This window comes from Falco cherrug, chromosome 7, assembly GCF_023634085.1.
Source record: "Falco cherrug isolate bFalChe1 chromosome 7, bFalChe1.pri, whole genome shotgun sequence".
NCBI lineage: Eukaryota > Metazoa > Chordata > Aves > Falconiformes > Falconidae > Falco > Falco cherrug.
The window spans coordinates 38,725,360-38,746,631 of NC_073703.1; the positions used below are offsets into that span (position 1 = coordinate 38,725,360).

Consider the following 21,272-nt stretch of genomic DNA (forward strand, 5'->3'; position numbering starts at 1 on the left):
CAAGTAGAGGCTACTTGCTTTTTCTGTGCAAGTAAAATGGGGAATCGGTTTCAACTTGTTGTCTATTAGTTGTATTCTCCAGACTGCAAAGAAATGTGCCGCTATAGCAAGCAGATAAGTGAAGCGCCATGTTTCATGTATTTGTGAGGAGAAATTTTGGTTTCTTTATGAATTCCTGACAAATTTCACTGAGACTCCATGCAAACCGCCTCGTTCATACGTGTCCATTTGGCTCAGCCTGAAGAGCTAGCATCTCTTATTGTTAACCCATAGAGAGGAAAGTTGATTTGTGTGTGTGTGTGTTGGTTATTACTAACAGACTTGTTTTTTCCTTTTCTAACAGGATGATAAGTCCTTCTTGGAGACCCATAACCTTACTTCACACGCGACAATGGCTATCAAATTGCGTTTAGGTGAAAAAGAGATCTTAGAGAAAGCAGTGAAGAGTGCAGCTGCTAGCCGAGAGTATTATACCAAACAAATGGCAGATGGAGCTCCGCTTCCTAAATATGAAGAGAGTAATATTGCCTTGTTGGAGAACACTGTGGCAGACTCTAGACTCCCTATTGTCTTGAGAAACCTAGAAGATGTGGAAGAGCAAGGGGACTTAAAGATTAGTGAAGCTATTGATGCTGAAGTCACAGAGAATGGGTTTGTAAATGGTGAAAACTCTCTATTTAATGGGACCAAATCAGAAAGTGAAAATCTAAATAAAGAGAAAAGCAACAGAGAGACTGAAGATGCCAAAGAATCTTCTTCGGAAAGTACTGATGAGGTTAAAGAATAGTCCTAAAATTTTACTTACTTGTGAAATTAAATTAGCTGAAGTTTATGAACAGTGCATTTATGTTGGTGTGTTTCTTTGTTAACATTTTTCTTTCAGCAGAGAAAAATGTTTTTGCTGCTTTATATAAAAATGATTTTTTAAGTTATTTAAGAGATTTAGCATCCCTTTTCAATTAAGATTGCCATCTTGCTTTCAGGCAAAAACTGGGGAAAGAGGTGCCTTTGGAAGATTTTGCAGCCCTTTGTTGAACCAAATGTATTTTCTTCCTGGGGAAGAATTAAGCTCTTCTATCTGCTGTGCTTTTGTTGTTCTGTCACTCTGACTACCGAAATTAAAAGCATGCTCTGCCTCCTGCCAAGAAAAGCAGAAGGCAGGACTGACTCGGTATTCAGCATGAAGGTGGGAGAGCAGTACAGCAGAAAACTGGATAAGAGGATCAGAAACTTGGGAGACTGGAGGAAAACCTGTTTAAAATCAGGTATGCCAGTCCAGAAAAAGGTAAGGTGGCAACCTTATGATTGGTAGTTTTAAATGTTGATGAGAATCCAAATTGTATACACTTAAAGTGATCTCTGAAGATTTCAGTTTACTTCGTCTTTTGTTTGCTGCATAAAAATATCTCGTCTTTCTTCTTCAGTCAGTTAGGCTGCTACAATACAACATTCACCGACTTTTAAAGGCTGACTTCCTTTTATTTCCAGGTGGTACCTTTTATTTACAAGGTTGGCAGTGCTGCTGGAGAGTTTGAAAGCAGATAGGCCAAGCCACAGCTTTAAACTGTACTGTTCAAAGTGAGGTCACTTCCCGGCTTCTTCAGGTTTTCACGACTAGCTAGAGATTTTCAAAGCTACACTTTTGACTAAACCATTACTAAAAGGAAAATGTGATTAATATTCCTGTCTGCAACTCCTTCATTTCTGTGTTGTTGGATGTAGCATTGAATGTGACATGGTTACCTGATCTTACTCAACTTTGCCTTTTGGTTAAGATATTAATTGATGCTGTTCTCTTGAAGGAAATGGCAGGCAGGCTAATGTACTTCTGGCCCAAGTCCAGACCACAGCCAGGCCTGCAGTATGCTTTGCCATTTAGATTGTATCTCTGCACATTTCGTGGGATACCTCTGCACGTTAAGCAGTTCTACTGTCTCCAGTAGTTTTGGTCACCCTCACGCTATGTGTGTTAACTTCTGCGTGGAAACAGTACAATCCTAGCACAGTGCAATATCAGAACAAGGGTAGTTCCAAGGCTTGACTTCAAAATTACCTGGGTATTGGGAGGAGAGGAGGGTGGAATATTTGTATTTTGTGGGTGAATGGAGAGAAGTATGACGACTTAATTCTGTTCTCAATATTAAGGACTTTGTCTTTTACCTTTGTATCCTTAAGTTCAAGATAATGGGTAGAATGGACAAGCTTGGGCAATTGTTTAAAGCTCAATAGATATTTCAACCTGCAATCATCCAAGATCAGTTGCAGTAGAATGTCTTTTGGCATATTCATAGTTTTATTATATTTTGCTTCTTTTATACTGCAACTTGGAAAATGTGTTTTTGCATAACTCTTCAGTGCAATACACATAGTAAGTAGTGACTCTTTTCAGGTTGTCATAGCAGTTTTGGTATTCAGCTAGTATCAGTGTGGGGAAAATAGAAAAACTAGTTTTTTAAAAAGTATTTCACGAAGAATGGCACGTTGCCATTGCACCTTGGATATTGCTTCACCACTAACAAGATGCTGAACCAGTATTTTTGTAACTATATGCTGCCTTTGGTAGATTGTTATGAATTGTTGTCTTGACAGTTTAAATGTCATACAAAAGTCATTACATTTTTTTATTAGGACCAATATTCCATTTCTGTTTCTGCCACTTAACATTGCACAACATTGTACTAGATACTATGACGCAATTCTGAAACTAGCCTTCCTTGAAAATTATATCTGTAATTCAGAACTTAAATGCTTTGATTCAATCTGATACACTGTATTTTGTTCCAGTATTTGCTGATCACTATGACTTAGCAAAGCCTGTGGTCACCACAGGACAGAATGTGTGGGTTTTCTTCAATAAAATATAGTTCTACCATGTCTTCCCTAGTGAGTGTATTATACAAACATAACCTCTACCTGCTACCTACTGCTGTATCTTTTGGGGTCTGTGGGGAGAGGAATAACTGTCCAGGTGTGCAGGAAAAGGTTAAAGGAGAAATAGCTGGGGGGGGGGGGGAAAGAGGGATTCTAGTAAACAGAAAGGGAAAGTGGTCTATTAAGCGCATGGTCAAATTCTTACTCTTCATCTGTTAGTGTTATTTAGAAAAATATGTTGCGCACAATAAAAACTGTGAGTAATCTAATTTTGTAATTTGCATTTTTCCTCTATGCATGTAATAGTTTCTCAGAAGCAATAACCTAAAACTTAAGCTTTTGAAAACTGAGGTGGAAACCAAAAAAATTGGCACTGATGAGCCCTTATTACCATCTGTCATGAAAACAGACCTTTCAAAGCATTTTAAAGTTAACTTTCTTCATAATGTTTGGTTAAGAGGCTGTTCACACTAATCCCAGGCTAAATGCCAAATCTTGCTTCTGTTTAGCTAGCTATCTGAAGCATTCCTGTAAGACATCACTTGGATTTCTCGGACTGCTCTCCAAAAACAAAACGGGCGAAAAAACCCCTCTTTTGAATTTTACATGAACCTACCTAACGATGAGTTGTTTCCCTAACAGCCTGTCTCGATGCTGCAAGATGTTGTCCGTATAGCCTTGCTGATAAAGTCAAATCTACAAAATTGAGCAACTACCCCCACTCTGAAAAGATGTTTATAAAGTATATAAATGCAACCTTAGCTTAAGTGGTGTCATGAGTAATCGAGAGCTGAGAGCCTTCTGGCTGTGGAGGTAAGATGGTTTAGGATCTTGGCTGAAATAAGTTGTGTTCTAGGATCTCCGCTAAAAGAAGTATTCCTTCCTTTGGACATTGTTAAAAGGTGGTATGTATAGAAAATCTATATAACTCACCAGTAGCTGCATTCTTGTGGCTAATTTGCCTTTAGAGAGGAATGATCATCAGGGAATCACAAAACCTGCATGTTTCAGAGGTACACTGGAAGATTTAGGTTACACAAACTGTTCTTCTCTAGTTCACGTTTAGAAACAGTAGTTAATATCTGCTGCTGCCACTTCTGTCACCCTTATTTTATAGAAAGGCATATGAAGTAATTATGAAGCACAATTTGAAGTGTTTCAGTCTGACATGATAAAGGTGCTCCTGAAATACACTGCTTTTTTTCTGATTTTATGGACTGAAAGTCAGTCCTTGCTATTTCTCGTACTCTGTGCTGAAAAAACATTTCTCTGCCAAATTTATCTGATGAAGCAATACCCATTCCTTTTTCTCTAGAGGATTTTTAACTGATCTTTGTTGAAGTTGGATATGACCACATGATTTTCACATCATTACCATCTATATTTAATAGTTTCTAACATGCATCTTTTTCAAGTGCATTGCTTGCTGTACAAAGTACAGCATGTAAATTGGTGACTCACGGTTAGAAGAGCTTCCTTTGCATTTCTCTGTTTCTACATCTATTTCCTAACAAATGCCACAAGTTTGGAAACCATGTGGAGAATTTTTCAGTTAAAAAAAAAAAAAAAATCCTAAGCCATACTTCCGAAAAATAAGCCATAAGTAGTCCTGGATTCTTTTGTGTTTCATGTCTCCTTAAATTCACTATTTTATTCAGTGTATTTCAAAACTGACTGAATGACTCCTATAGAGTTAGCATACATGACATAAACTTGAGCTTCAGTGTAATACAAATAATACAAATAAAATCTATGATTATTTGTTCAGTGAAAAACACAAACAGAAATTTTGCCAAAGGCCAAAGTGCCTATGTTATAGTACCAAGCAGAAACCAAAACACCCAGGTTTTGCTTTTTTTTTTTTTTTTGGTAGCCTTTTGCTGAATGTGGAGTACTCTAGTACTTATACTCCTGGATTATCAGCAACAGGCTTTGAAATATGCTTGAATAGCTGTTTTGTGTAGCGGCACACATTGGGTGGTATATGGTACTCATGTTCTAATGAAATGTGATTTTTTGCCTTGCACGCTGTCTTTAGTCATTAACAATTGTCTGTCTTTTCATTGTATATAGACATCAAATTTCACTTACAAATTAAGTAATATCTTTTGCGGTTTTTTGTTGGTGGTGGTTGTCGGTTTTTTACATTAGTAGCAGCACGAACTGGACCTAGCAGTTTACAAAAGCAATCAAGTTGGTCATCAGCGCTTGGCCAGAAAGTGACACAGTCAGGACTGGTGCGGTTGAAAACCAAAAATATTTGACTTCTGCCTTTGTGTCTCGTGCTAGGAAGTTTTCATAGCTGAAGCTGGTGCCATTTTTCATCATGAAACATTAAGCTTGGTGGGGGGGAAAGCAAGGAGATGGCCTTTCTTAAATGGAAAAGCAAAGCTGGATAACAGAACGCTAGCTAGCTTGTCTCAGAGGCAGGGGTTGCTGTCCTGAAGAAAAAGAAGTTTAGGAATTATTGCTGAGTGTTCAAAGAAAGAGTTATCTCCAGTTAGTACTGTAATTACTGTGGATTCTTCATTTTACAATTGGACAAGGACTTAACTTTTCCTAGGAGCAGATGAAAACATAAGATTTACAAATTGTTGTAATGTGTTGAACTGGCAGTGAAGAACAAATGTCAGCGGCTGCTCGCCTGGCTGTCAGTGCAGTGCTGAGGGCAGCCGGGGTGAAGTCTGGGTTGGTGTCACTGTTGTGTGGGGACTTGCTCCTCTGCCGTTGCGGGAGAGCTACTCGTTGTGTAGGGAGTAAGGAGAGGCTCTTGGGAATCCAGCACGGAAAGACGTGACAAAGCCCCAGAGAGCAATATGAAAACAGAAGATAGTGGTGTATTCAGGACACTCACCTGAAACACAATGTGTCTAGACTTTGGGACCTTTGTCCACGTAATATTTTTGTGCCTGTGACTATTTTATTGTATAAAGTTGATCAAGCACAGAAGAGGCTTTTGAACCTGGCTCTTCCATCTTCCAAGTGATTAGTTCAGTTGATTGTGCTCCGAACTCCTTTTGTTTCTGTTTTTCTGATTTTTACTATGTAAAGATGTTTGAGTATGTCTGTGCAGAATTTTTTAACTTCCCAATCTGGAGAAACCAGACAATAATTTTCCAATTAAATCCGGTTCAGACATGGCAAAAATAGGTAATGGTAATGCAGACCACCACAGCTTGTGCCTTTGAGAAGCTTAACATGAATTGGAGTGAAACAGGTCTGTTGCCCTTTGAGACTTGACTTTGCTTCTTCAGAAAGGTGTTTAAAATCTGCATGAGGATAGGGAATAAAATCTTGCATGTGTGAGCAATGTTGATTTCCCAATTGAATCACCGTTACTTATGCACAGATTCAGACACCAGCAGAATTAGATAATTGAACTTAAACACTTAGCATTTTTTTCAATATTAAGCATATATTGTTCTTGAAAAATGGGCCAGCTTGACAGCCCTGGACGCACAAGTCATTTGTCCTTTGAATAGAATCAACAGGGGCAAAAAGCAATTTTCCCTGTAGCATCCCACATGTGCCAAGACCAAGAGTAGCTTAATTCCAGTATGGTGCCTTGTTTCACTTACCGATGTTACTGGCCAGGTGGCCTCTTGCTTTGTGCCAGGCTGGGGCAAACAACCCATTCCCTAGATGCATTTGCTATCCATAGGAGAAATTCTGGCTGTCCTCCTGGCCAATTCATCCTTGTTGGACCCAGTGGTGTGGAAGTCAGTAGGTTTTGTGTTTTGCTGCTGACTTGGATCTGTGCAAATGGAATATTCTCATTTATTTTTTTTTTTAACTTTCTTTTTGTGAATGCTGTTTGATTTAAATATTCTGCAGTTTGTTGTCGTATTTACAAAAGTTGTTCCTCCTCTGTAAGGAATTTGGGAACTATGTTGGTGCCCTGCATTCGGCAATTACTTTGGTATGGGTTAAGGTAAATTCATTTCCCTTTGCTTTATTTCATGCTGGTTCACCACTTTCAGTGCTGTTAGTTACTCAGCCAAGGCTCCTCATTTCAGCACAACATTTGTGGTCCAAAGGCATAAAAATGTGCCTTAAAACTGAATCTCCGTGCTGAAATGGGCATGCACAAACAGTCTCCTATGAACTGCGAAGGAATTTTTAGATTAACTTGAATATCTTAAGAAAGCCCCAGTGCCTTGCAGCAATTAATTCAAGTGATTGGATGCTAGGAATGGTTTATTATAATTGCACACAGGTAGTAATTTATTAGGGTGGCTGTTTCTTTTGGCATATGTCAAGAAGGTCAGAGTTTAGACTTTTTTGGACATTAACCTAGTCTTCTGAAACTCTGAAGTTCCACTTTTTGGTCATTAATTTCATACATGCTGAGATTGTGACAATTAACCCACTTAATAAAGGTCAAGTTTCAATTTTTTCCAATTTCTGGAACACTTAACTTTATTCCTTCTTGAAAATGGGCAGATACAGAATGATAAATAGTTATTAAATGAGAACGAAGATGTAGTTCTGCTGTCAAGATACTATTGAACAGTTAGTAACAAAAGGACCAGAACTGCTATGGTTTTGAAGTAAAAGGAACAGCATAAAACAGACTACAGGAAAATGAAATAGAAAAGTATAGATCACAGTAAGCTGTTTAAAATCATTTCCACTAACATCCCTTTTAACTAACTCTACTTCAGCTTCTAATTATGCAAATCCGTAATTTGTCCTTTTATTTTTTTTCATGTATACATGTGATTTTTCTCACAGCTCTAAAGCAGCGTCTAACCACAGCTGAAAGGTATAAGCAAGCAAAGTGAATAAGGAAATGGTGGTGGTGCTTTCAGATGGCCAAAGCGTAGTTATACTGTGTTTTAATAATACCTGGATTTCAATGAGCCACAAGATTAGATAAAAATAAGCCTTTGGTTCTGTGTAGCGGCATCAGTTCCTAAAGGATAGATCGGTATGTTGAGTCTCTTAAGCTATCGTTTAAAAATTAGAACTGAAGTATGTTGTCATTTTTGAAACCTCTGTAAAGTATCCGTGAAAAAGCATGTTTATTAATTTTAAATTGCATCAACTGAAGAAGCGTTTGCAGTTGAATCAGAAGTAGCCACTTTCGATGTTAATAAAATCATGGCCACTTTAGTATTATGTCAGTGCTGAGTGATTTTTGGAAATGTATTTTTCATGTACATTTTTGCCTAGTTTTTAGGTATCAGCTGAGGTAGTGAGGCCTTCTGGAGTATTACTGCAGGAGTTTTACAGGTTGATGCTGAACACTTCAATGCAGGAACGGCACACAAATCTTTCAAATAATAAGGAGCTGTGGATTGAAAATAACAGTGTTTCCTGTATAATGTTTTCGTGAAGTGCTGCAAGTGCTATTGGCCAAACCTTAGAAATGGCGGTATCATTGCCACAGATTCTCAGTCCTGTTTTGTGGAAGCTTCGACTCTGAGCTTCTGAACAGGGTCACTCTGAGTACAGGGGTAACGAAGTATCTGGCACTATTAACATGTGCACAATGTAATTGCACAACATTCCTATTCTAACATCATCAAGCAAGGTTAGACCAAATTACTTCCCCCCGGAAAAAAAATGTGTGACTTTGAGTTTAAAATACTGCAGTACGGTTTGGCAGTGATGTGCCTTATTTATTCACAGGAGAGGTCTAGCTGTTTCTTTAAAAACTTTTGCATTGTCCCCAGAGGTTTTTACACACACGTGCATGCACACACACACGTGCTTGAGGTACTCTCTGCCCGTTCTCCCTTTGAGAGGAGTTATTAGCCTGTGCTAATGCTGCCTAAATGCTCACTAGTTAGCAATACTTGTGAGACAGATGATTTATAGCCACTGGATCCAAAAGATTTTCAGCTAAAGCTAAGTAATCATTCCAAATGATCAAATATCATCTGTCACAAGAAGCAAATACACAGCACAGTGATAGTTACCAGGCTTACTCTCAGCAAAGTATATTAATCTTTTCTTCAGCTTTTACTTTTGGGAGTAGTAATATTCTCAGACAGAACAGTTCAGTCATCTTAAGCTGGGTTTCAAGAAGTAGCAGCATTTTTCCTCAGTGAAATGAGGTTCAACAGGTAGAACTTCAGCCTAAAAATGATGTGCAGTCTTGAGGTGGACCTCATGATTTTGCATCACAAGAAATTAGCCAGCCTTTTCCTTTTCTTTCTCTTTATTAAGAAAGCTATTTTTGTTGTCCATATTGGGCAACTGTATAAAAATAGTCAAGTTTTATATCTTGGCAGGATTAAATGAGAAGTATGTATGTCTTTTTTCATATCCTTGAATATCAAAACAAGACAAGCCTATTTGGGAACTAGAATTTTATTGCTTAACATATATTTGCATCATGCAGTGAAGACATTCACTTTCATGGCACGTTTTCTCCCAATGGTTTCCAAATGCCTTGCAGCTCTCACAAAGCTGAATTTTTGCAGTACTTTTCTGAGATTAAGAAGCATTATTATGTTTTCTGACATGAGGAAGGGGCTACAATAAGGTGGCAGAGCCTGTATCTGTGGTTCTGGTCATGAGAGATGGTTTTGTTAAACACTTTCAGGATCGTGTGAAACGGTTTTGTGAACAAACTACACGACTGTTTCTAGAAAGAGGAAAAATGTTCCTGCTACTTATTTAGAATAAATGTTCACTAAAATAAGCAGTTCATCTTTAGGTATAGAAGATTATTAAGCACTGGGGTTGTTTTCTCCCTAGCCATGGATTGGGGGAAGAAAGTAAAGCTGTCACAGGCTGCCATTGATGGGTGTAATTGTACCTGTTCTGATCTGACTGCTTCGCTGGGTTAGGTGGTGGCAAATGCAAGCGAAGCATTAGTTGGGGAAACACTGAAGAACACGTAATGATGTGGTCTGGTCATCCCATTTCCAAGAGTCAAATACAGACAAAAAAAGTCAAGGTGGAGCTTCTATGCCAGAGAGCTTCTAAAGACTCTACCTTAAAGAGTAGTCGTGCTACAGATACACGAAGTAACAAAAGGTGCTGTAGGGAAAGCCATAACTGGTTGATTTGGTGACAAAAAAGTTCTCTCAGGAATGTGTTTGGCTAAACTGCACAATTCTGCAGGGAAGGGGGAGATTTTAGCGTTTCTTCCTCAATTAGAAAACTTCTGAAAGCATTGGATCTTTTAAGGCATCCGATTTTGATGTTTCGGGGCTGATTTGTTAAAGAAACAAAACCTGGGCAGTGACATGATCTCTTTGCATTTCCCCACATGTTATTTAGGTGTTTCTTAAGTTACTTAATTCTCAAGTGTTAGCAATCTGTCGATCATCTGCAAATTTGCCAAAATTGCGGAAAGCTCAGAGATTGCTGAGTCCTGTGAAAATCACCAGCCAGGTAGTGCTGTGCTTTAGTGACAGACCTGCCTCATAAGCTCATACATGGTTAACCTGCAGAAAATCCATGCGGAGACAGCCCTAATCACAGTTCACGGTCAGTCATGAGAGCCAGAGGAAAACTGCGCCTCATGGTTCACAAAAGCAACTCAGATTTAAAATCTCAGATTTGGGTTTGGAATGACCTTTTATTTAAGAGTGTAAGCTAGTACGATTTAAAGACTTCAACCCGTTTCCTTGAAATGTTGAAGTAAAAGTTTCAAAGTGATCAATATCCTAATAGCTTTTTGTCCTCTGGTTTGAATGGTCAAGAATTAATTTTGCTGCGAATTGAAGCAAACTTGGATCTGAATTAGAAAGTTGCTTTTTGGGCCAGCCCTAGTCCCATTGATCCTTCCCTATGCAGGAGGACCGGGGGCAGTATGAAACTGACCCCATAAAGCGTAGCTGACCGCTGGCACTTCATGCTACAGCAAACGAAACAAGAAACCCACCACTAGGGAGGAGTCTGAAAAGGCAAAGCATCAGTCTTAATGCTTCAGGTTTCTGTTAAAGGAAAAGGCAAAATTAAGAAGATAATTAGCCCTCAGCCCTAAGATTAACAAGCAGATTCAGATTGAGGAGTGGAGGTAGAAACTTATCCCATGGGCAGGTAATTACGCAGTTGTCTAAGGAGCAAGGTTTTTGCATTGCTTTTGATGCTTTTTCTATGCATGACAGCATGGAAGTTCAGTGGTCTGAGCTGGATTTCCTACATTCCTCAGAAGACCAGTCAGACCGAGTCTTTGATAACAGACGCATCAGTTTGGCAATATGGTGCTTGAGGAAGTGTGCATAAGTTTCCCTCCTATTTTGTTTTATTTGACAACGTTTTTTTGAAGATCAGAGCATACTTACAATTTTTATAGAACTCCTAAATCATTAAACTTACCGCATACACTTGTAAATGGCTTTTGTAGTCTGCTTCAATTTTTTCATATGGTTGGTTTATATTAGGTAAACTGGAATAAATGCAGGCTTCTGACTCCCACCTGATTCTTGCTATCCCTGTGAACACTTGCTGGCAAACTGAGTTAACTCTCTACCACCTGAAATAGTCACTACATAAAGTCCACATGCTTTCCAGCTTTCTGACCTTTTTGGTCTCTTTACAAGTCAAATGGAGCATGAAAGTAGTATATCAGCCTCAGTAGAGGCTGATAGGGCTGTCCGTCATCTTCAGCCTTCACAGGCTCCTACAGACTGCAGCTGCTTTGGTGAGCTGCATTTGGCTATAGGACCTCACCAGTTATTACTATGGAGGAGAACGTGCGTAGAGCAGGTGCCACCGAGGTAGCTGAAACGGCTGGGATGAAATCATACCGACTGAGCAATAGTTAATGAGTCAGTTGAAAATGTAACCTCAAACACAGAAATGTTAAACCTAATGAGGCTAAAAATCTGAAGTGTGTCAATTTTCTTGTTTGTTTAGGTTTGTTTTGTTGGGTTGGTTTATTTTAACATCTTTTGTATTTGCAAGATCTCTAAAGCCACCCATGCCCTCTCTGGTAAAGGGATAAATACGGTACTTGCTGGAATGAGATCTCATTTTGTTCCGTTTCAAACCAAATACGCCTGCTTTAGAGATCATGGGAAGTCTGTAAAGGGATTTACCTCCAAAGCTAACAAACCAGCCCTGGAACAAAGGGAGAATAGCCTTGCTTGAAGTCGGTTGTTACCAAAGTGCCGTATGTTGGCACCCTGAGTGCCAGCGTTTTTCCTTTGTAAAGCATGCTGCAGTATTCTGGAGCAAGTGGCTCATGCTGTGGTGCAGGAGCTCTACCTTTGCTGTCCCTCTTTCCGCTTTCATTGACACACAGAGAAAACTACAGCATGGGCAGTCTTCGTTGCATCGCTCTCCATACCTGTAAGCAGAGTTTCAGACATTGTACTACTACTTTCTGGGTCAGATGGGTTGTAGGAGAAGATTATTTCATTAGTAAATGTAAGAACTGAAGGAGGACTCGGTTTTAGCTGAATTTCAGGCCAGAACCTTAGGCATGGGCTCCAGATTATCCACTCAGCCCACAGCAGGGAACAGCTGACTCTAAATGCACATCCAGAAGTGCCCAACTTCAGACATGATGAGCCAAGTTCACAGGGCAGGTGCATCTCCAATCTCAGCACAAGGAACGTTACCCTTTTTTTTTATGAAAAAGGACCTGACAGTTTCCTGTGCCCTCTGAGGGGATCTGGGAAAAAAAAAAACCCAAAACTAATTCACAAGCTGTTCTGTTGTGTTTCTGGCTGAATCTCATCAGGCAGTGGCTGGTGCCACATTCAGAGCACTATTTCTTAATTCTCTCTCCTTCACTTCATACTTATCTCACTTTAGAGAGTGTGAAATTTTTCAGTTCATTATGTTCTGAACTGTTATTTAATTGAAGCCCCTAATGTTCAGTCAGTACACACTGCACACAGTCATTTAAAATATTCCAGCAGTGCACATTTTTTTATAAGTGGTTCAATTGGAAGTGATCAAGGTTTGAGACTTCCAGCCTATAAAGGCTTCTGCTGTGGAAATGTGAAGTGCTGCTCTCAATAATTTCAAACTGCTTCCTAAGCAGGCCTTCTGTTCTGACTGTCTTAAACTGCAGCATAATTTCTCAGCATGGTGTATGGCCAGAACCTCCATTTAAGGTCTCTCACAGAAAGGAGCAAGTTGCAGGATTTGACGGAGCCCACTAGCTGTGGAGCGTGATGGGAAGCCCTCCTCTCTTAACAAGGAGGTTGGGTGGGAGATTTTTGTTTCCCTCACCCCATCTTGTCCAGAAGTACTGGAACAGAGTGACTGACCTTTCTTCCGTGTGGTGTGTCATGCTTTCAGCTTTGTCCTGGGTTCCATGACATCTTGTGTGCAATGGAGATACCAGCACAGAGAGCTTCTCTAAATGGATTTCTTCCAGCAGTGTGATCTGGAACTCCAGTGTTGTAAGGAGGACAGCACCCCAGAAGAACCTAGGAAGAACCGCAGCATCAGGAGCTCAGATCACAACCAGCTGCAGTTTCACTGCCCTGGTGTGAAGCCATGGTGGAGAGAAGGTTCTACCCAGGGATCTGGTGCAGCACTGCAGCTATTTGAGGTTTACTCTGCCTGTATTTTGGGTATGGCTGCTACCTGTGACAACACAGACTGCAAGCTTACTTGTCCGTTTTTCATAACCTGTGCGTTGATGATCAAATGAATTGTGTTGGGATGGTTGCCTTCAATCTTGCCAAGCCTGATCCTGTGCAGCAAAGGAAAGGCTCTGCTTGTAAGGGACAAAAGGAACTTACCACCTCCCTTCTCCTGCTGCTCAGAGCAAAGTGATACTCAGGGATTACTAGCTGTCTGTTGTGGTGGGCAGGCTTGTGACAGTGGTAGACAGCACTGTGTGCCTCACAGGAGAGTCTCCATTACTTTCCAGTATTCACATTTAAAACTGAAGGTGAGCCAGAGATTCCAGTTTTATTGAAAATGCTCGGTAATGTCTAGTAATGACCTAGTCTAACTAAAGAACAAGCACTTGTTAAAGGTCATTTATCTGAGCAGAGAAAAGTGTTAATTTTCCAAGTGCTGTCATCTTCTACTTTAATTAATATCAGCTGTGTATGCTGTTGGCAGTGGCTTCAAATATTGTAGCATGGGAAGACTGGACTTCCAGTGACATTTTTAATGAAAAAAATGTAAATCATCTCTCATGAATTCTGTAATCGAGGCGTTCATTAGTTAACCCTGGACTGCAGAGAAACACCTATAGAATCAAGCTGAACTCCATGAATCTTGGATAATTTTGTAGGAATGAGAAGTCTTGCACATAACCCAGCGAGTTGCTATCAGCTAGAAACATCTGAAAAGGCATGGTCCAGGTAGCCAAAAAGACCATGCGAAAGACAAATGAAGCACTAGGAGGCAGGATCTACACCACTGATGATTAATGGGAATGTAGAATGAGTAACTTGGGAATCTGCAGATTTGGGAAACTGCTTTTGTGAAGGTCCTTATCCTGATCCTTTAAAGAGATTGATGAAAGCCCTGAAGCGCTAGGAGAAGCTGTTATATCCTTTCCAGAATGCAGTAGGAATAACCGCTCCAGCTCAATTTAAACCTTGAGGCTGGAAGCATCCACTAGATCACTGACCCTGACCTCCTCAATTGCATCCAGTTACCTGGTACATGTCTATAATGTGCATTTGGCTAAGACAAAGGCATCTGATGTTGATACAGGGATAGGAAAAGATGGTGATTCCATTGCTGTTCTTGGCAGCTTGTGTCAACGTTTGATCACTCTCACTTTCAGGCAAAAAAATTTTCCTATTGCTGCGGGTCCTAATGGTAGACTTTTTACTGCTTTGTTTTGCTGGATGCAAAAGCTGTCTCTGTAGTCCCTGGAAATTTCCCTCTGTGAATATACTTGTATGGAATAATCAAGTTTACCTCCCAGGCTTCTTTTGATGAGATAGGCAAAGGAAGCCTCCCATTGTAAGCTGTTTCCTCCAGTCTGGGAGTAATTTTGAGGTGTCCTCTCTGTGTTCCTCTAATTTTTCAGCACTCTTCAAAGATTCCTCCACTGGAACATATGCTGGTACTTGTAACACCAAGGCTGTTTGTGATGGTGTTTATGTCTTTGATCTGACCATTTTGCCTGGTCAAATATCAAAGTGTTTCAGTGGTCCTTTTTGTCTTAGTGCTTCTTTGAAGCTCCGATCGCGTTCCATGCTCATTGTTTGAATCACTACTATTGATGATAGTTTCCACAGTTCACAGGTGGAGCCTGTATTGTGATTTCTAGACATCTGGCTTTGAATTCAGATGCATTAAAAAGTTCTCAGGTTTCATGATCCCATTTTAGCAAGAATGTTGGACCAGAAGCTAAGAGCTCCATGATGATCTTCACTTATAGTGCCTGAAATGATGTCTTCTTCAGTTATTTTTTCAGATGAATTTTCTTATTTCTCTAAGTCCAGTCAGTTGGGCTTTTTTTAATCTTCCTAAGTTCGTGTGCTGCATGCCATGTTCTGACAAGAAGCTCTATAGTCAAGTTTAATGTCTTCTGGAATATTTTTACTTACGTAGATAAAAATAGGGACATGTTCTCCAGTACATTTTTTTGGAACAGAGATTGCTAAACTCCACACTTTTCACATTTAGTCATAATTTTAGAAAAACAACAGTACAGAACTGCTTGCAAAGTTTGTTAAGTTCAGCTCCAAATTCGGTTTTCCCAATAGTGCGTTAAATCAAAACTCATCTCTCTAGGTACCTTCACTTTTTACTGTGGACAAGGACCGTACTGCAGGGGTGTTTATGGCTCTTGTTAAATACATGTGTGCTCAGCAGTTAGTTTGTACAGCCATTCAGTGAGGGAGAACATGGATCATCTGCACTGGGCAATTCTTGAGGCAGGCACCTCCTAGCAATGGTCTGACATGCTCAGCCAGCTGTCAGGGCAGAGACAGCTGTGGGCTGTGTCAGAGCTGCGTGGTTTCTGACCAGGGACTGCGCAAGCCTTCGCCATGGGACGGTTGGGCTCTCAAGGGCAGATTGCACTTTCAGATGGATTTACAAATGTCAAAATGTATGCAGGTTTAAGCATGTCTGTATGGAGGACAGATGGGTGGCAGACCTTTGGTGACAAAGACAGGCTGGGTCAGACCTTGTTTTAACATCTGGGAACTTCTGGAAAGGCAGTAGGAGCTGCTTCCCCGGAGCGGTTTCTGGAGTTAAGGGCTGAAGTTGCGCTGGAGAAGCACTTCCTAGGGATGTGGGAAATAGGCAGAGACCAGGCAAAGGAGAATGGGAAAGCTCTGAGGAGTGAGGAAAATCTTTCAGTTCTCTGGTGTCTATGAGTGTTATAGAATATTTAGATGAATTTTAAACAAACGTTTTCTTGTATGTGTTTGCTGAAAGTAGCTTGGCCTGGACTGTTATCTATCTTACCTCGGCTATCAATATCCAATACTTCCTAACACACTGTGAAGTGATATAAAAAAGTGGGATCAGGCCTGTTAATCTCCCACAGGAGGTGAATGTTAAACTCAGCCCATCCACATTCAATTCCTCCATAACTCCAGCGGACAACCCCTGTGTTATTGCCTGAGTTGCCGTATCGAAGTGCACCTGCAGAAAAGACCATGGCCATGAGCAACCTGAAGTTGTGCAAGGAAGAGTGGGGTCTGATCTGCCTGGGATGCTGCCAACCTGCACGCATGTGGAGCAGAGGTGCAGCCCTGCCACTCCTCTCCATCCTGAGCCGTGCTCGTCCCATCCTCTGTTGTTCAGACAAATTTTTTTCAATTCTTCCCATGCTTTCTTCCAGCCACCCCATTGTGTACCTGCCACCACAGATGCTGTGGTCTTTGTCCTTCACACGTGTCCTTCACATACATCCCACACAGAATCCAAGCACAAAACCAAGAACCTAAGTGGTTTAAGAGTGTGAAGTGTTTCCTGGTTTTTACAGCCATGCGATTCACATTTTGGTGTTCATACATGAATGTCAGATTGTAGCAGCTTCTTGCCATGTCAAAAATGTGTACTAATAAGTTTTGCAAGCAGCTGGGAAAAGGAAAATGTAATGCTAATTATTTGTACTGTACTGATGCTGGAGGGCACGGCCAGATTGGCGACCCATCACACTGGAAACAAATTCCAAAGAGCTCGTAGCCTAATGGCCTGTCATTGTTTTGCGTGAATTTTTCCTTCCACTGCTCCAAATCCTAATGACAAGTCAGCTGGTGAGAGGTATAAAGCTCTGGAAAAGAAAATTTCTAAACGAAAGATCACAGCTCTTTCCAGTGTGTATGTCCCATTAATATCCAAAACCCCTGGTTCATGCTACGAACAAAATGAGCTAGTAATCTTCATTTCACCATAAGACTGTGTTTGTACTCAGAAACTTGCAGTAAAGATCTCAATGACATATTTATATAACATTTTAAAAATATCTTGGAAGAAGGTTGAACCTCGTTTGCTTTGGTTCAAGCAGAATGATTATTGGCACAATGATTGCTGAATGATGAAAATTGCTCCTTACTTTCCTCCAAAGCTTAAATCAAATGAATAAATACTGTTGGGGTTTTTAAAGTTCAAAGTAACTCTTTTCATTTTTACTTCAGTCCATTGTAACTACCTGGTGTCTGAATCACAGAAGTCTTAATACTTGGTTACCTTGGAACAGCTACCTCAATTCCCAGGACGGGTGGCATGGTTACTGTACCAAGGATGGGCAGACACCTCTGTATTAGTAAATCTGGTCCCCTGAAGCTACTGGTCTTCATATTTATGTATAATCCAAATCATAAAGTCATAAAGTCACAGTTTAAAACCAGTTGTGCTCTTGATCCCACAGCCCTGTTGAAGTGAGTATGAAGAGTCAGTTTCTTCTGCTGTTGAAAATGGGGTTCATCTCCAAAACACCGAGAATGGTTTGGGAGATATTGCCATCTTACATGCAACTCGTTAAGCCTGAGGCTGGTTTCATAGCAAGAAAGGAAAATATGGTCAAAATGCAGTGAATGAAAGCGTGTATCAGCACACTGGTGCAACTAAAGAAGAAATACCAGCAAGCTCCGTGAACGGTGACATACCTGCACTGCCTTCACTTAAACTCCTTCTGTGTTCACACTGCTTCAGAGCATCATCACTTGAGCTGAATCGTGTGGCAAGAGTGGCACTAAAATGCACATTTTCACACAGAGTGGCAAGCCTGTGTACTCTTCCCTAGCAGAGACATGTAAAATCCAGTCGAAAGCTGTATTATGTGGACATTCCTGGGTTTTTTGAAACATGCGAATTTCAGTAGGCCCTTCTGCTAATACAGCCTTAGGAAGTTTTAACATCTGTAATGGTGTGGAGGTGGTGCTGCCCAGGAGCAGAACGCACACTGAGAGCCGAGTGTCCCAGCTCTTCCACAGCCCTACCCTGGGATCTTGAGAAAGGTGCCCTGTTTTTCTGTGCCTGCTTCTCTACCTACAAAATGACATTTTGAACTAAGTGCTTTGAGAGTAACAGATACTGTCCAGAGATTCCCTGGAAGAACTGACCTAATTTGCTATCTAGCATGTAGCAGAGTTAAGCCTTGTTTGGTAACATGGCGGTAAGACAGCACTGGTAATGCCGGGGAAGAAACGCTCTTCAAATCTCTGCAGTTTCTCCTTGTGACTGGTGAGTTTAGGTTTAAGGCTACAGTACCGTTTGATGAAATTAAGAAGTGAGACTGTTGAGCTATGGCCTAAATTCCCCCCCACATTAAAATGGACAGCGGTGTTTGTAGCCAAGTGTGAATCATGGTACCGTGTCCCATGTGGTACCGTGTCCAAATCATGTCATCACTGGCAAAATAGCACAACAGTACTTCCTGCAGAGAAGGCGCTATGGACCTGCATTTCAGGAGTGTCGTCCACTTACAGTGCCAGCCCAGGCCTGAAGAGCTGTGACTATTTGACTCCCTTGGTTAAATCCAGGGACAGAAAAGTTGGAACCGGTGGCTGTGGGCAGACTGACTTCTGAGGAGCTATGTGGTACTTCTCCAGCACCAGCAACATTCCGCCAAGGGGATGCAAACAAAAGTGGTGCTTCTAGTCTCAACACTTGCATTTATCTGAAAATAATTAGCTGAAGGGAAAATAAAGTGCCTTCTATCCTTGCAAAGCTGGAAGGAAAAGGAAGTGCATCTAAGATTGCTTCAAATGAAACAGTGAAGCTCAGAGGAACTGGAGACCTCTGCTTGTATGCTATGTTCCTTACTCGCATGACAAGTTTATGAAGGAATGGAGTGTCTTTAATCATTTAATTTGGTTAATTAAAAACTACATATGCATAATTTATTTACAGAGAGGTAAAAACCTCTAATTCCTGCATTTATTATTGTAACGCACAATATTAGAGTGATTTTTTTTTTACTATTGCAATCTGCACACTGTCTGAGAGTGTTAGTGTTCTGCACATTATGCTTGAGCGAGTGTGTTTGAGGGGGTTTGAGACTCCACATATACCATCCTCCATAAATTATGTACGTAACTTCCATTTATCTACAAAGGTGTTGCAGAAATTTTAATACAAATTAATTTACAGGGCTTTCATTCCCAGCAATAGTTTTACACCTCTTGTCTGAAAGGTAAAAAAAAATGTGTCTCCTGTTTTCCACTACACACTGTAAAGGGGGATTTGTTTTTTGTGATAGTGCAGTAGGACCTTATGTTGAAGGCGTGTTTAGCTTATTCACAGCAAAACCCAGGGAACCTGTCTTGTTGAAATTTCCTCCAAATACAATTTATGCAATCTATTCAGGTAAATGGGACACGTTTTCTAATTCCAGCTCATGGGAAGTTAATTGCCGAGTTTGAGCCTTTGTGAGGATATCTATTACTTTTCAAGGACTTCATGGATGGATAAAGGATTCAGTGAGGTCCAGATCTTTTACAAGGTTTGACAACTAATTCTGACCTTCTCGATGTGTAAAACGTGAGCCCTGAAAGACCTGGCTGAGGCAAAGGGAGAGAATTGATTCCAGAGCTTCCTTATTCTCAGGTAACTTTAAATTGTGTTCCAGCCTGACCCAGAAGGTTTCTCCAAAGTAAGTACAGCCCGCTCACCTTCAGATAGCTGAATTTTCCCTCATGCGTTTTCTGACCTGGACTACACTTTGAGCAGCCAGCTCCACTGAAGGCATTGTGTCCACCATAATGCCTCTCATCACTAATTCACAGTCCCTTGGCATGTATGAAAGCTTAAATTATTTCCTGCAGTGTGCATTAGCTTGCAGATGTCTACTTCCATCATGCTGTCTGGTCAAGTCTTTCTGGAACACATCGTAGCTCCCCATAGTCTTGAGTAACCTAAAAAATTCCGTGTCATCCGGACATTTTGCTAATTCACTATTTACATACCTACTCCCAGGTCACTAAGAAACATCTCTTACTACAAACTTTGGGCTGGCAGGCATAAATTCTTAATGTGTATTGAAGCCATGAGCCAACCTAGGGCTATTTTTTAGCCTGATTTATTTGAAGTAGTTTTTAATGGCTTATCAGTAGCTGTTGAGGGCAATGAAATCTGCAGTAGTGTTATAGGGTTTGCTTTCCTGAGCTAGGGTGGGCATTGGAGACAGTGGGGCTCACGTTCTGCTCCCCTGGACTAGAAGGTAGCTCTTTCCCAACCTGTGTGGGATCTGAGCCTCTTCCCTTCACTGTATTTTTCCTGAGCAAGGAGGATAACGACTCCCAGAGGTGGCAGCAGCTAGTTGTGGTGCAGAAGTAAATGTCTCTATTCTAGGAAACTGGGTTGATATATTCCCCTGCCTGCCTGGAGATGGTTGGCACAAGAGGAGGAAACGGGCTGAGAGAGGCAGCCAAAAGCCTGCACAGGGGCAGGAAGAAGCGATGTGGGCCGGTCCTGGCTGTTGTTGATCCTCCCACCAAGGTTATCTCCCCTATCCCTGCTTTTGAGCTGTGAGGCAGTTACTGACTTGCCCCTCAGAGTGGCTCCCTGTCTGCTCTCCCTGGAAATATTGAAAACAATATGGTGATGCAGCTCTTTTTCCCAAAGATGAGTTCCTTAGACTGATGGGCCATGTTGAGCATAGCAGGTACAGTGTCTGACAGTGTCCCTTGGGAAGAAAGCATTGCCTCATCCTTTAGTGTGGAATGCACCTCAAGAGATTCATTTAACCCACCTGGTTCCACAACTGCTGTTGTAGAAACTTTGGATTTTACTTTGTAAATACTCTCTGTTTCTTCCTAAGCTACACCTTCAATACTCATAGTGACAAAGAGGGAGGCGCTGTGAGTTACTTGTTGCTTTGGATGGAGAGGAGGGGATCCGGGAAATGTAGGTGATGTAGGAGGTAATGTCGGATTTTGAAATGTTAAAAGCAGAAATTAGAGAGAAGGAGGAATCTTTTTATCTGTCCATTACACACAATCTCATGTGATCTAAAACATCTGAGGGTCATGAGCTCTCCTGGCAAAGCCAGCACAACGCTGAAAATGTTGCCACCAGTGTGTGCCATGGTGCCCAGCAGCAGCAAAGAA

General features: G+C 40.9%; 1 protein-coding gene across 4 annotated transcripts in view; it reads left to right on the forward strand.

Annotated features, from left to right (window-relative positions):
* SETD3 (SET domain containing 3, actin histidine methyltransferase) overlaps nucleotides 1-2,876 on the forward strand; it is a 63,785-nt gene extending 60,909 nt beyond the window's left edge. For all 4 annotated transcript variants that reach the window (XM_055716823.1, XM_055716820.1, XM_055716821.1 and 1 more), the window contains one exon: nucleotides 344-2,876. In XM_055716823.1, coding sequence (XP_055572798.1) covers nucleotides 344-787 — 444 coding nt within the window. In that variant the 3' untranslated portion in view covers nucleotides 788-2,876. The remainder of the gene's footprint in view (nucleotides 1-343) is intronic.
* Nucleotides 2,877-21,272: the final 18,396 nt, after the last annotated feature.